Source organism: Capra hircus, chromosome 5 (assembly GCF_001704415.2).
Source record: "Capra hircus breed San Clemente chromosome 5, ASM170441v1, whole genome shotgun sequence".
Taxonomy (NCBI): Eukaryota; Metazoa; Chordata; class Mammalia; order Artiodactyla; family Bovidae; genus Capra; species Capra hircus.
In genome coordinates, this window is record NC_030812.1 from 1,091,361 (window position 1) to 1,103,870 (window position 12,510).

The following is a 12,510-nucleotide window of genomic DNA, read 5'->3' on the forward strand; positions in this document are numbered from 1 at the left end:
TTAATGAGAAAATTATCATTGAATGTAACAGATGTGTCTACTCCCTACAGAATATTCTCAAAATTGCAGCCAAGGTGAGCCTTCGAGAATAAAAATTATGCCAAACTTTGCTCAAAATCCTGTAACACCTCCTGTTTCACTTAGAATAAAAACTAAAGTTCTTGTAAGATACTGCATGATCTGTCCCACCCTTTATCTCTGACCTCTTCTCTCCCACTGTTCATCCCCCTCACTCCCTCTTCTTTAGTGGCACTGGCTTCCCTGTTACTCCTCATATGTGCCAGTACCCCTCTGCCTAAGGGTCATTACTCTAGTTCAGTGAGTCTCAAAGTTTAGCAGGCATCAGAATCAGCAGGAGGGTTTGGTAAATACAGACTGCTGGGCCCCATTTCCGGAGTTTCCTCTAGGGTTGCTGTTGTTCAGTCACTCAGTTGTGTCCAACTCTTTGCGACCCCATGGACTGCAGCGTATCAGGCTTCTCTGTCCTTCACTATCTCCCAGAGCTCGCTCAAACTCATGCCCATTGAGTCGATGATGCCATCCAACCATCTCATCCTTTGTTGTCCCCTTCTCCTCCTGCCTTCAGTCTTTCCCAGCAGGGTCTTTTCCAATGAGATCTGGCATAGGGCCTGAGAATTTGCATTTCTATTAAGTTTCCAAGTAAAGAAGGTCTAAGGAACACAGTTTAAAAAAATCAATACTCTAAGCTATCTATTCTCTTTACTAGGAAACCTCTTTCCCACAGGTATACATTTGGCTATTCCCCCACCATCTTCAAAGCCTTTGTTTAAATCTCACCTTCAAATTCAGGCCTCTCCTGATCACTCATTAATACTGCAGCCTGTATCCACTGCCTCCATTCTAACTTACTTACTGCTATGCTTTTCCTCTCTCTACAACTGTTATTTAGTCATCATAATTACTGTTTCCTTTTCTTAAAATGAAAGCCCACGAAGGAATAAATGATTGTCTATTTTGTTCATTGATGTATTCCCAAGAAGCTGGAACAAAGTGCTCAACTAACTTTTGAATAAATGGAAGAATGAAATAAAAAATGAAAGAAAATGGACAGTAAAATCTGCAACTAGGTTAAAGTAACCTTGTCCTGAGTAGTTTCAGTACTCTGGTAGGGGCAGAAAAGCAAACTGCATTGAGTTAAGAAGGAATGAGAGGTAAAATGAAAAGAGTCAGCGCAGACTGGCTTTTCTGGAAGTCTGGTTGAAAAGACAGAAATTAAGGAACAAGGCAGAATGGGGAGGAGGGATTGTTCAGATTCGGGGATGGAAAACACCAGTGTGTTTATAGTAAGTATTCTTTAAGAGAGAAAAGTGGTTAAAGAGGAAACAGAATAAAAAACCTTTGGAGTAAGATCCCAGAGAAAGTGGGAGAAATCAGAGCCAGGAATCAGGTTAAAACAAAATGGTCATCAACAAAAAGAGGGTCACCACTTCCTCAGAGTAGAGAACTGAAATGAAAATTGATATGCATACAAGCTTACAATTAGGAAGTGAAAAGTTAGAAGTTGAGTGAGATCATCTGAAATAGGAGGCAAGCTCACAGGCTGACAATAGGGATAAAGGTTGAGTAAATGGCCTGAAAAAGAGAGAAATGGGGCGGGGGGGGAAGCTGACCCATAGCAATCAAAAGGTTTAATGGCAGAGCAGCAAGTTTTGCTGAAGACTGGAGAAGGGGTACATGTGTTTTAACACGAATCAATATAATTTCTTGATTCGGATAAATGTTAGCTTTTTTGGTTTTCTTCCAATCCCTCTTTTACACTGCTGCCTGTTACTTTTCTAAAGCAGACATCTGATCACATCATTTTTCTGTTTAAAAATATTTGATGGCTCACCTGAGGTTTAAAGAAAATCTAAATCCCTTAAGCAAGATATTCAGTGCCCTTTGCATTCCAATCTCAACCTGTACTTTTATAAATTTATATCCAACCACTCAACAAACATACATATATTTCACATTGCACCTGTATTAGATCAATCTCAATATCCTTTAAAAGTTCTTTATGCTTTCAACAGCTCATTTGGTTCCTTCTGATGGGAATTCCCAAGTGGAAAAGATACATCTTCCAAGACATTACCATTACACATTACCATCACAATGAAAACTTTCTAAATCCAAATGAAGGTATTTGATCCTTCCTTTGCATTACTGAAGGCTTTCATACATAACTCATTATATTCCATATTTGTCTATGTGTCTTCTCTGCCCCACTGGGGTATACATAATCTTCAAAAGTGCCTGTCTGGAATCATGGTGCTAAACTGAGGAGGAATAAACATGTCCCTAAAACTGTGTAACCGGAATCAGTCACCATTCAGGTCTGCAATCAAATTTACATCACATGAGTTGCCTGAAGATGTCAAATATAACACAGTCCCAAATCAAAAGTCTACTTAGCTCCTTGGCAGCAGCAAAAGCAAATCCTCTCTAGGAAATTCACCTTTGTACAGGCCACCAAAACTCCCCACCAAAATAATTCAGAGGAAAATGAATACCTTACTTAAAAAAAAAAAAAATTAAACATGCAAGAAAAGAAGGTACCAAAAAATGAGAACCAGCAGGGATAGCAAAAATTAGAAATTAGACCTAGATACCAGAAACTAGCAGGCAAAGAGGAAAATCAAAACAAGCCCATAATTAAAATGTTTAAAGACATAAAGATAAATTTGAAAAACAGAAGAAAAAATTTAAAAAGTGACAAAAGAACAAAATAAAAATGAAACACTGAAACAAAAACTGTAACTGAAATTTAAAATTCAATAAGTGGGCTTAAGGCCAATCAGACAAGAGATAAAGAATTTGAGAACTAGGTGGACTGAAAGATACATCAGAGGAAATTTTCCAGAATGTATCACACAGTTACAGATGGAAATTTAAGAGAAATGAAAGGTAAAGTGAGATGATTTAATAAAACATACTGATACAATATAGAGTTCAAAAAAGAGAATGGGACAATATAAGAGATAATGACAATTTTCAGAATCAATGAAAACTAGATGCAAAACAGGTGCCAAGCTGAATAAAAATAAAAATTACAATTAACACATCACAGTTAAACTGTGGAGTATTAAGACAAAAACAAAGTCTTTAAAGCAACTAAAGAAAAATGATAGATTACCTTCAAATGAGAAGCTGTTAAGATGGACAAAACTGTTAAGATGACTTTCCAAAGTTAACAATGGAAGCCAGAAAGTATCTTCAACATATTGATAATATAATTAATCTAGAATCCTAAACCTGGGAAAAGTGTCTTTAAAGGGGGGTAAACAGAAATAACTTTTTCATATGGTAGACACAAACTACTACATGGAAATTCTTAAAAACGTATTTTAAGCATAAGAGATTCTAGACATAGAAGAGTGAGTCAAGAAAGAGTTAAATACACGGCCAAAGGTAGGCAAAAACTGTCCTTGTGTATCAGGAGGAGGGTAAGTAACTTGACTAACTTTAAACATTGGCAAGAATTCATGTTACAATTCTTAAAGGAATCAAAATGAGACCAAAAACTTAATATCTAACTTTCAAACCAGTAAAAGAAAAAGAAATTTTTTTTAACAAAAAAAAAGAAAGAGGCAAGAAAGAAAAAAAGAAAATACAAAGATAGTAATCATGAAAAAATGTGAACAAACTACATGTTCTTGTTAAAAGATAAAGATTATCAGGTTAAATTACAAATGAAATTGGCTCCATATACTGTGCAAATGACCTCCGGAACAAGAAGATACAGAAAGACTAAAAGGATAGGCACTAACATACAAAAAACATACACTGCTATGAAGAGAAAGATGGTGTGGCTGGCTATTAACATGAGACAAAATAATCTTTTAGGCAAAATTACTACTAGACATAGAGGTCACTACATAGTAGTAAGAATAATAATTCCCCAGCCTCAATGTATTTAAAGTAAAAACTGAAAACCAGAAATTCACCACCACCACTGGCAGATTTTAGCAAGCCTCTCACTAACTGATAGATCAAGCAGGTCAAAAAACTTTACATCTTCCTTCTAAGATGTGAACATAAAAGCCTGATCTAACAACCTAAGCATTCCTTTCAAACACACAGGAAGTTACAAAAGTTGATCACATGCTAGATAATAATGCAAGTGTCTAGAAATATTTCACAAGATTGGTACCACATAGGTCTCTGATAATGTGACTGACTTACAAGTAGATAACAGAAAAACAGCTAAAAAACCTACATGCTCGGAAGCTAAGAAATAGTTCCAAATAGCCTACAGGCCAAAGAACAACAAAAATTAGAAAATACTCAGAAATGAATGAAAAAATGTACATATCACAAGCTGAGATGCAACTAAAATAGAAATTTTATAGCCCAAGTGAAAGTTTCTCAGTCTTTGCAACCCCATGGACTGTACAGTCCATGGAATTCTCCAGGCCAGAATACTGGAGTGGGTAGCCATTCCCTTCTCCAGGGGATCTTCCCAACCAGGAATGGAAGTGGGGTCTCCTGCATTGCAGGTGGATTCTTTACCAACTGAGCTATCAGAGAAGCAAAATTTATAGCCCAAAATGAGGTTAATAGAATTTTATATCACAAAATGATGTCAACAGTAGAGAGAGAGGCTAAGAATTAGTGAGTTAACAAGCAGGGAACTTATTTTTGAGGAAATTTTAAAAGGTATGGGGAGATAAAATTTATAAATGCCAAAGTTAATAAAAAGGTGAGACATTTAAGAATAACTTAGTATAAACTGTTCAACACAGGAAATTAACACATTACTAGAAAAATACAGTTTACCTAAACTGCTTTACCCAGAAATAGAAAACATGACCAGTCAGTAGTTTAAAACTTCCCCAGGAAAACTCCATCCTGCCCCAGATAATTTTACCTGCAAAATCTACCAAATATCCCAGGAATGAGTACAACCTTAAACCTATTGGAAAGAGGAAAAACCACCCCTTAACTCATTATGAGCAGCATAATTTTATACTAGGCTCCCCCTCCCCCCACCCAGTAGAGAATTAGCCTGCAATGCGGGAGATAAAGGAGGGCCAGGTTCAATCCCTGGGTTGGGAAGATTCCTGGGAGGAAAAAATGGCAACCCACTCCAGTATTCTTGCCTGAAAAATCCCATAGACAGAGGAGCCTGGCGGGCTACAATTCTTAAGAGTCACAAAGAGTTGGACACACTACCAACCTTATACTAAAACTTGTTAAGGAAAAACAAGGAACAAAGCTACAGGCTATGAACATAGATGAAAATTTCTAAACAAATATTAGCAAACCTTTATTTACGAAGGTGTCATGACTGCCCCAAACTGAAAGAACCAAATGTCCCTCAAGTGGGAAATGGATAAAAAAACTGCAGCAAAGCCATACAATAGGACATGCAGCAGTAAAACCGAATGAGCTACTAATACATGTAACCACATGGATCAATTTCAAACACACTAATCAAAGAAGCCAGGATTAAAAAACAATGTTCTACATGACTATTTATATGACATTCTGGAAATGGCAAAAGTATAGGGTCAGAAAAACAGTGGCTACCAAGTTGGGTTGGTGGCATGAGGGAACTGGCAGGAGTTAATGGAACTGTTCTATATCTGAATAGTGATGGCTGGCAATGATTACCCAACTGCTTGCATCTGTCAAAACTCTAAGAACTACACAGTTAAATGGATAAATTTTTACTGTATCTAAATATACACTCACATAAAAGGAGAAAAGAAAAATTAACAAACCAAATCCATGATGTATAAAAATAATGTATCATGAACTAGCTGGGTTTATCCCAATCATATAAGAGTGGTTTAACTCTGTAAAAATCAGTTAATATAACCCATTACATTAACAAACAAGAAAAATTAGATGCTCTTCTCCATAATGAATAAAAAATATCTGATAAACTTCAACATCCATTCATGCTGAAAATTTCAACAAGGAATGGATTCGAGGTCTGAATTCCTACAATAAACTTAACACTATGTTTAAAAGTAAACAGCAAAGAAGGGATATATGTATGTATGGCGGACTCACTCTGCTGTACAGCAGAAACGCAACACTGTAAAGCAACTAAACTCCAATCAAAAAAAAAGTAAATGGCAAAAGTATCCCCTCTAAGTTAGGGAACAAAAGTGCCCATTACCACTTATGTTAAAATTGTATTATTAGCCTCGATCAGCACTTAAAGCCAAAATGAAACAGAATTTGTCATCATCCAACAATATGACTTGTCTATGTAGACAGTGCAAAAAGAATTCAGACAAAATATTAGAATCATTTCAATGAAGTATACTACCAAAATAACAAGTTACCCCTTCAAAGGAAATCTCATCATTAACTGAAATTTTAAATTCCATTACCTGGACTAGATTCAGTAGTGTCAGATTTCAGAGAAAGCTGTTTTGCTCCATCTTTAACTTTTTTCAATCGGTTCTTATCTCCTGGTAAAGTCAATTTTTGCCTGAGTGGTTTTAATTCAAATGCCTGAAAAGTTTTGACCTGTGTTTTCTCCTCAGGAGCTATTTCTTTACTTGAGTCTTTTATAATACTGACATTATCAGTGCTTGTTTGGTCCTCAAAGTTCAACGTTTTAGGATCTTCTTGCACATTCTCCTCTTTGCTACTCAAAGCCAGTTTTTCATCCTTATTGATGCACTCTAGTTCCAACTGTATTTGCTTATACTTCAAAAGTAAATCTTCAAAAGTTTCTTCCCCACAGTTTTCACTTTTTGATGAATAATTCTGTTTTCTTGATGGAGATCTTCCAAAACTTTTGGCTGAACAGCATATTAAGGAAACCAGCTGCCAAAAATTTTCCCATTAATTTAACAAAAACATATTAAGTTATAGATGAATTGTCCCCCTTTTTTGTGTTTTTCAAAGATGAACTGATATTTTAAAATTACTAAATTCCATTTAATACATGTGCTGTTATGTGTTAAGCATGTTCATTATATGCCCATCTTTCAAATTTAACAAGTATTCATATGAAGAGTCCACTTACAAGATCACCAGTGTCACTTATTACCCACAGTATCCACAGATACAGCACCTAGTTAGTTTACAGTATCTTTCTGCAGGTGTCAGGAAAGGCCATAGTAAGCTGGTTGTTAAATATGTGTTTCTGAAGGAAGAGGGGAGAAACTAAATGGTCTGTCACAGATGTTGATAATTTACACTTCAAATAATCACAAGACGTTTCTTTTAAATTAGTTTCTTCTTGTGTCTCAAATTTTTAAAAAGAGATAAAAAATGAACACTGATAGTTAATACTTAAGACTAAGTTATGAATAAGAAACACTGTATTGAAAACCTAACACATAGCAATCTTAGAACTCATCAAGCATACTAACATCCAAAATAGGTACAACTAAGACAATGAAACCAGCTAAAAAAAAAAAACAAAAACCTTAAGTTGTATTCAAGATGTATCTCCTAATTTTTCCTTGAAGATAAGGATATCTATAATCTGTTATTTTTGGTCTTTCTTTTCTTTAACATAGTGATACATAAAACATAACTTCATGGTTGGAAGTGGCTACAAAGTTCCAAACTAAAATTTTTATTCAAAATAATTCACACATGTAAAAACTTCCACCTCACTTCTCCAGTTTAGAAATTAATAAAAGACAAGTATTTTGGTTTTAACACAATAAGGCATTAATAGATCATTAAATTGGCTAGGACATAACATTATATTTCCCTAAATATAGTATCTTCTGTGTAACAACTTACTGGACAAACAATCTGCAAAGATTTTTAAACTTCTCCAACGACCAATTTAAGAATGGGAATTAACACCAAGTATTTTAGAAACTAAATGATCACTACAACTGAAAATCTTTAAAAGTTCTGCAGCAAAATTGTTCTAGCAAGTCTTTGGTTTTCTTATCTCCTTTTTACAGCTAGGTTTCTTGAAATAATACTAGTTTCTCATTACCTGTCTTTCTCCTCAACCAAATGGAATCTGGCTTCTGCTGGCTGAGTTTATCCATCATGTTTTCAAACCTTATTCGATCTGATTTCTTTGCAACATTAAACACTGTAAATACTTCTCTCTCATGGCTTCCGTAACTCCACTCTTCCTTTGTTTCTCTAGGTTTTCGGGTGGCTTTTTTTTTTGGTCTTTAATGACACCTTTCTCTCCCAACTGCCACACTAGTGCTCTCCAGTGAGTCCTACTTAGTCTCTCTTTTCATTTTGAGCATTCTAATGCACTCCCATAGTTCTGCCTGGTGATATTTGGGATTCTATCTCCCATAAGCCATATTCCATCCTATTGTTAATCTTTCCAGAACACAAATCTTATCCCTTGTTTTAATCTAAGAATAGAGTCCAAAATCCTTACAATGGCATATAATGCTTTCATGATTCCCTTCCAATCTCACCTCTTCCATGTTTATCACAATTTATGCATAGCTTTGTCTAGGTTCTTCTGGTCTTCAAATTTATCCCAATTCAAAAGCCCCCTCGCTATGTGAAGCTAGATAATTACTTGCTCCCCGACCCCACCATTACATACTCTGTACATAAACTTGGGTAATTATCTACATTTAAATCTCACTTTTTCAATGGAGTCACAGCAACTAAAAAAATAAGACCAGAGTCTTTGGAAACATTAAGAAAGAGAAAAGATTCAATACACTAACAAAAAATAAAATAACTAAAGGACAGAAAAAAAGGAAAATCAATTGAGCTATGACTAATTAATCTCCTTCAGGCTAAATGAAGTGTCCCTACCTACACAGAACAGTTAGAATGAAACCAACACTTAAATGATTTAATATAAAATTCGTCAACAAGGAGTTTCTAACTGAAACCTGGTTTATGTTAGCTATGACCAGATTTGAAAGTTTAAGCAGCAGCCATCCAAAGGAGACATATGCTAAGACTGACTGCCAAAGTGCCTATTAATAAGGAAAATTAAAAATGAACAAGAATGAAAATAACTACCTCCAACAGAATCTGGTTTATTCTATTTCTTTAAAGCTGCATCTAGCATATTTTAATTACTGAAAAAGTTTAAAAAAATACCCACCTGTATTCATGCTACTTCACTTCTACATTATGGAAATAAGTCACAGAATAACTCTTATTCTTTCATAATGCAATTCTTGTAACATAAAAATGTTACAATCACACAGTGGAAATAAAAATTAAACTTAGTATAACCATGGTATTAAAGGAATTTAAAGTAACAAAATCCTTTATTACAAAATTTATTTGCTCAGGTTACATAAGTGGCTGGGAACTATGTTTCTCTTCACAAATTCTTATAAAGAATTCCACCTCTAGGATGGATTACTGATACACCTCAAGGAAAACAATGAGAAAACAATCATCCTTGTGGAGGATGTGTGAAAAGAAAAACAGCAAGACAGCTCATTTCTGATAAGTTACTATAGAAATCAGACTGGACACTTTCTATACTTGTTTCACAACACCATATGCCTGTTCATTAATAAAAACATCTAAGGTTAACAATTAATAAAGGTATATGCTGCTGCTGCTGCTAAGTCGCTTCAGTCGTGTCCAACTCTGTGGGACCCCAGACGGCAGCCCACCAGGCACCCCGTCCCGGAAATTCTCCAGGCAAGAACACTGGAGTGGGTTGCCATTTCCTTCTCCAATGCATGAAAGTGAAAAGTGAAAGTGAAGTCGCTCAGTCATGTCCTACTTCGCGACCCCACGAACTGCAGCCCACCAGGCTCCTCCATCCATGGGATTTTCCAGGCAAGAGCACTGGAGTGGGGTGCCGTTGCCTTCTCCGAATAAAGGTATATGGCAGAAGCCAAATGATATCAAATGCATGGACAGAAAGAAGGCAAAAGCAGTAAGTAGGCAAGTTCATGGCATCACCCCCTTCTCTAACATAAAATAAACTAAGAAAAAACTTTAAGCTCCCATAGTACTTTTCACATACCTCAATTTGAACTTTTCACACTGAATATAATTAACATGTCTCTTCAACACACAAGTTTCATGTTTATATTCCTTTTTTATGCTTTTTAAATTTTTTTATTGAAGGACGATTGTTTTACAGAATTTTGTTGTCTTCTGTCAAACCTCATTTTTGTATTCTTAAATAATTTACGTGTCTGTAATTAAACAGCCCTTCTGTTCTTAGGCTCAGAACTGACAACTAACAAATCCTTGGTTAAAAAAAATATCTTGGGCTAAGATATTCAAAGAACATTTTCTTTTTAAAAGTTAAATACCTATGTGATTTTTTTCCTGAAACAATCCTGTGTGCTCCTGACCCAACTTGTGGTTGCATAAGTTTTTTTAGAGCACTAGCATCAGAAGCTCCTCCTCCTTATCTAAACTACATTTCTGGTCCTCTTTCTATCCTGACATCTGGCAAAGACCATTTGGTCTTAAGTATTCTGTGAAAATAACGTTGAATGTCTCCCCAACAAATGTCATTACATGTAGGTTTCATATATAGTGAATATATTAAAAACTCATTACAGCATGGAAGTTACAATCAGCAGTAAGTATTCTCAATAAACTATTTTTAGGCAGTTATCATGGAGTATGTCAAGACATAGTTCTACAAATAATCTGAAAAAGAAAACTAATATAATTACTATAATATATACATCTGCATCACTTTGCTGTATCTTGAAACACATACGTATAACTTAAAAAAAATTGTTTTAAAGGACAGTTCTACAAACACATCTTAAAATAGCAAATCCTCAGATGAATAAACTCAGGAATGTTTAAGATAACTTAAGAATAAGATTAGAGGGGACAAGAATCAGATATTTGCTATTTTCCTCCTTAACCTCGCCATTAGCTCCACCTCCCCATAAACCCCCACGGTTTCCAATGTATTAAAATTAAAATGCTGGTAAGTTTCATTCTCTCTCTAGTCCACAACTGTCAGCACCAAGAGTTATAAAATGCCCAAAATATGAACATAAGAAATAGAGAAGTTAAGGAGGTAAAGCTTCTGCCAAAGATCCACGAATCTCAAACCTCCGAATTAATAGTTGGTGACACTAGGACTTTTTTCCCCCCAACTTTAAAACGCAGCAATGTATAAGAACAAATCAAGAAAGGTTAAAAAAAAATCATCACAAATAAAAACAGTAGGATTCGGTGTAACGAAACTTCATAATCTTCAATGTGACAGTGCAATATGATATACGCAACAGTATTCCTCAAACTTTTTATGGCTAATTCTTTTTTCTCCCTCTAACAATCTAAAGCAGCTTCACATAACAAAGTTTACCAACAAAAACAAAGGCTAATGAAACCTGGGCTTGTGATGTAGTATTTCAAATCTGATTTTACACTTAGATTCCACTAGTTTGGCCCCCATCCAAAAACAAGTTACTGAAAAAGCAATATACCCAATCAAGTAATTTTAAGACACAAGGCGAGTTTGACACACGGGGTTTACCAACGAACCTCCTACGTTAAGTATTTTGACACAATGACGAATAAGCGGTTCTGACGGTTCAGAAAAGTTACTCATCTCATACCTAGTAATGACGCTAAAGGGAACTTTAGTGACACACCCAGGGCAGACCGCCACGTTAAGGATACAACTCTTCCGAGGTGGAGAGGGCTCTCGCCAGCTCTGACTGCTGCCGAATCCGGATCCCGCTCCTCCTCCCAGAGGTCTGCCCGCCGGCTTGCCTCCTCGCTCACCCCCTCCTCGTCCCCGACTCCAGCGACTCCCACCCCGGTAAGGCCTGCCTCGAAAACGGAAACGGTCCAAGGCGATGTGGCTCCGTTCCCAAAACGACGGCCGGGGGCTGCTTTCGGACAGTGAGCTGGAAGGCATCCTCACGGAGGGCGGATGAGACCGGAACGGCTCTTTGGGTCGGTAGCTGCTGTGTCCCCTGAGGTGGCCCCGCTCTGACGCGTGCCGCGAGCGTGAGAAATTCCTCAGCTGCAGCTGAGAAGACGACGACGACAAGGAGGAGCCACCGCCTCCGCCGGATCCACCGCCCCGGGCCGGGTGAAGAGGCCTTCGCCGCGGGTACGGTAACAGCCCGCCGCCACTGCTGCTGCTGCTGCTCCGGCTCCGTATCTGACTGTTATTATCGTCGTCGCTGATCTCCCCATCTTCAAGCTCCCCTTCTTCCTTAGGCGAGAGGCCACTGGAAGCCAGGGCCGGAGTATCTGCGGTCGCCATCCCGGGAGCAGCGCTCTCCACACAACCTTAGCCCTCTATCCGGGGATCCGCCCGACTACTGCCCTCCTCTCCGGTTTCCTTCTTTTCTAACGGACCCGGTCGGTGCGGCCTTATCCTGTTTGGAGACCTAACGGGCTCTGCTCCCCAACTTCCCCGCACCCCAGCTCTTTCTCGCCGGACCGTCGCAACCCACTTCCCTACCCTAGCGCCCCCTTGCTCCTCCGCGATCGGAGCTCTTCCGCCTCGCGAGAAAGTGGCTCTGGAAGTGGCTCCGTTCGGCCGTCACTTCCTGCGGCACGCCGGAAACAGGAGTCCCAGTTCACGCGATAATAATTAGGACAGCGCGATGGCTCCCTGGGAGTTGTAGTGTT

General features: G+C 37.6%; 1 protein-coding gene across 2 annotated transcripts in view; it reads right to left on the bottom strand.

Annotated features, from left to right (window-relative positions):
• Window positions 1-12,494, bottom strand: part of ZFC3H1 (zinc finger C3H1-type containing) — a 50,306-nt gene extending 37,812 nt beyond the window's left edge. The window contains exons 1-2 of one of the 2 annotated variants that reach the window (XM_018047558.1): window positions 11,545-12,494; window positions 6,348-6,764 (exon numbers count right to left, since the gene is read on the bottom strand). In XM_018047558.1, coding sequence (XP_017903047.1) covers window positions 6,348-6,764; window positions 11,545-12,139 — 1,012 coding nt within the window. In that variant the 5' untranslated portion in view covers window positions 12,140-12,494. The remainder of the gene's footprint in view (window positions 1-6,347; window positions 6,765-11,544) is intronic. The other variant, XM_005679717.3, reaches the window with a different exon arrangement.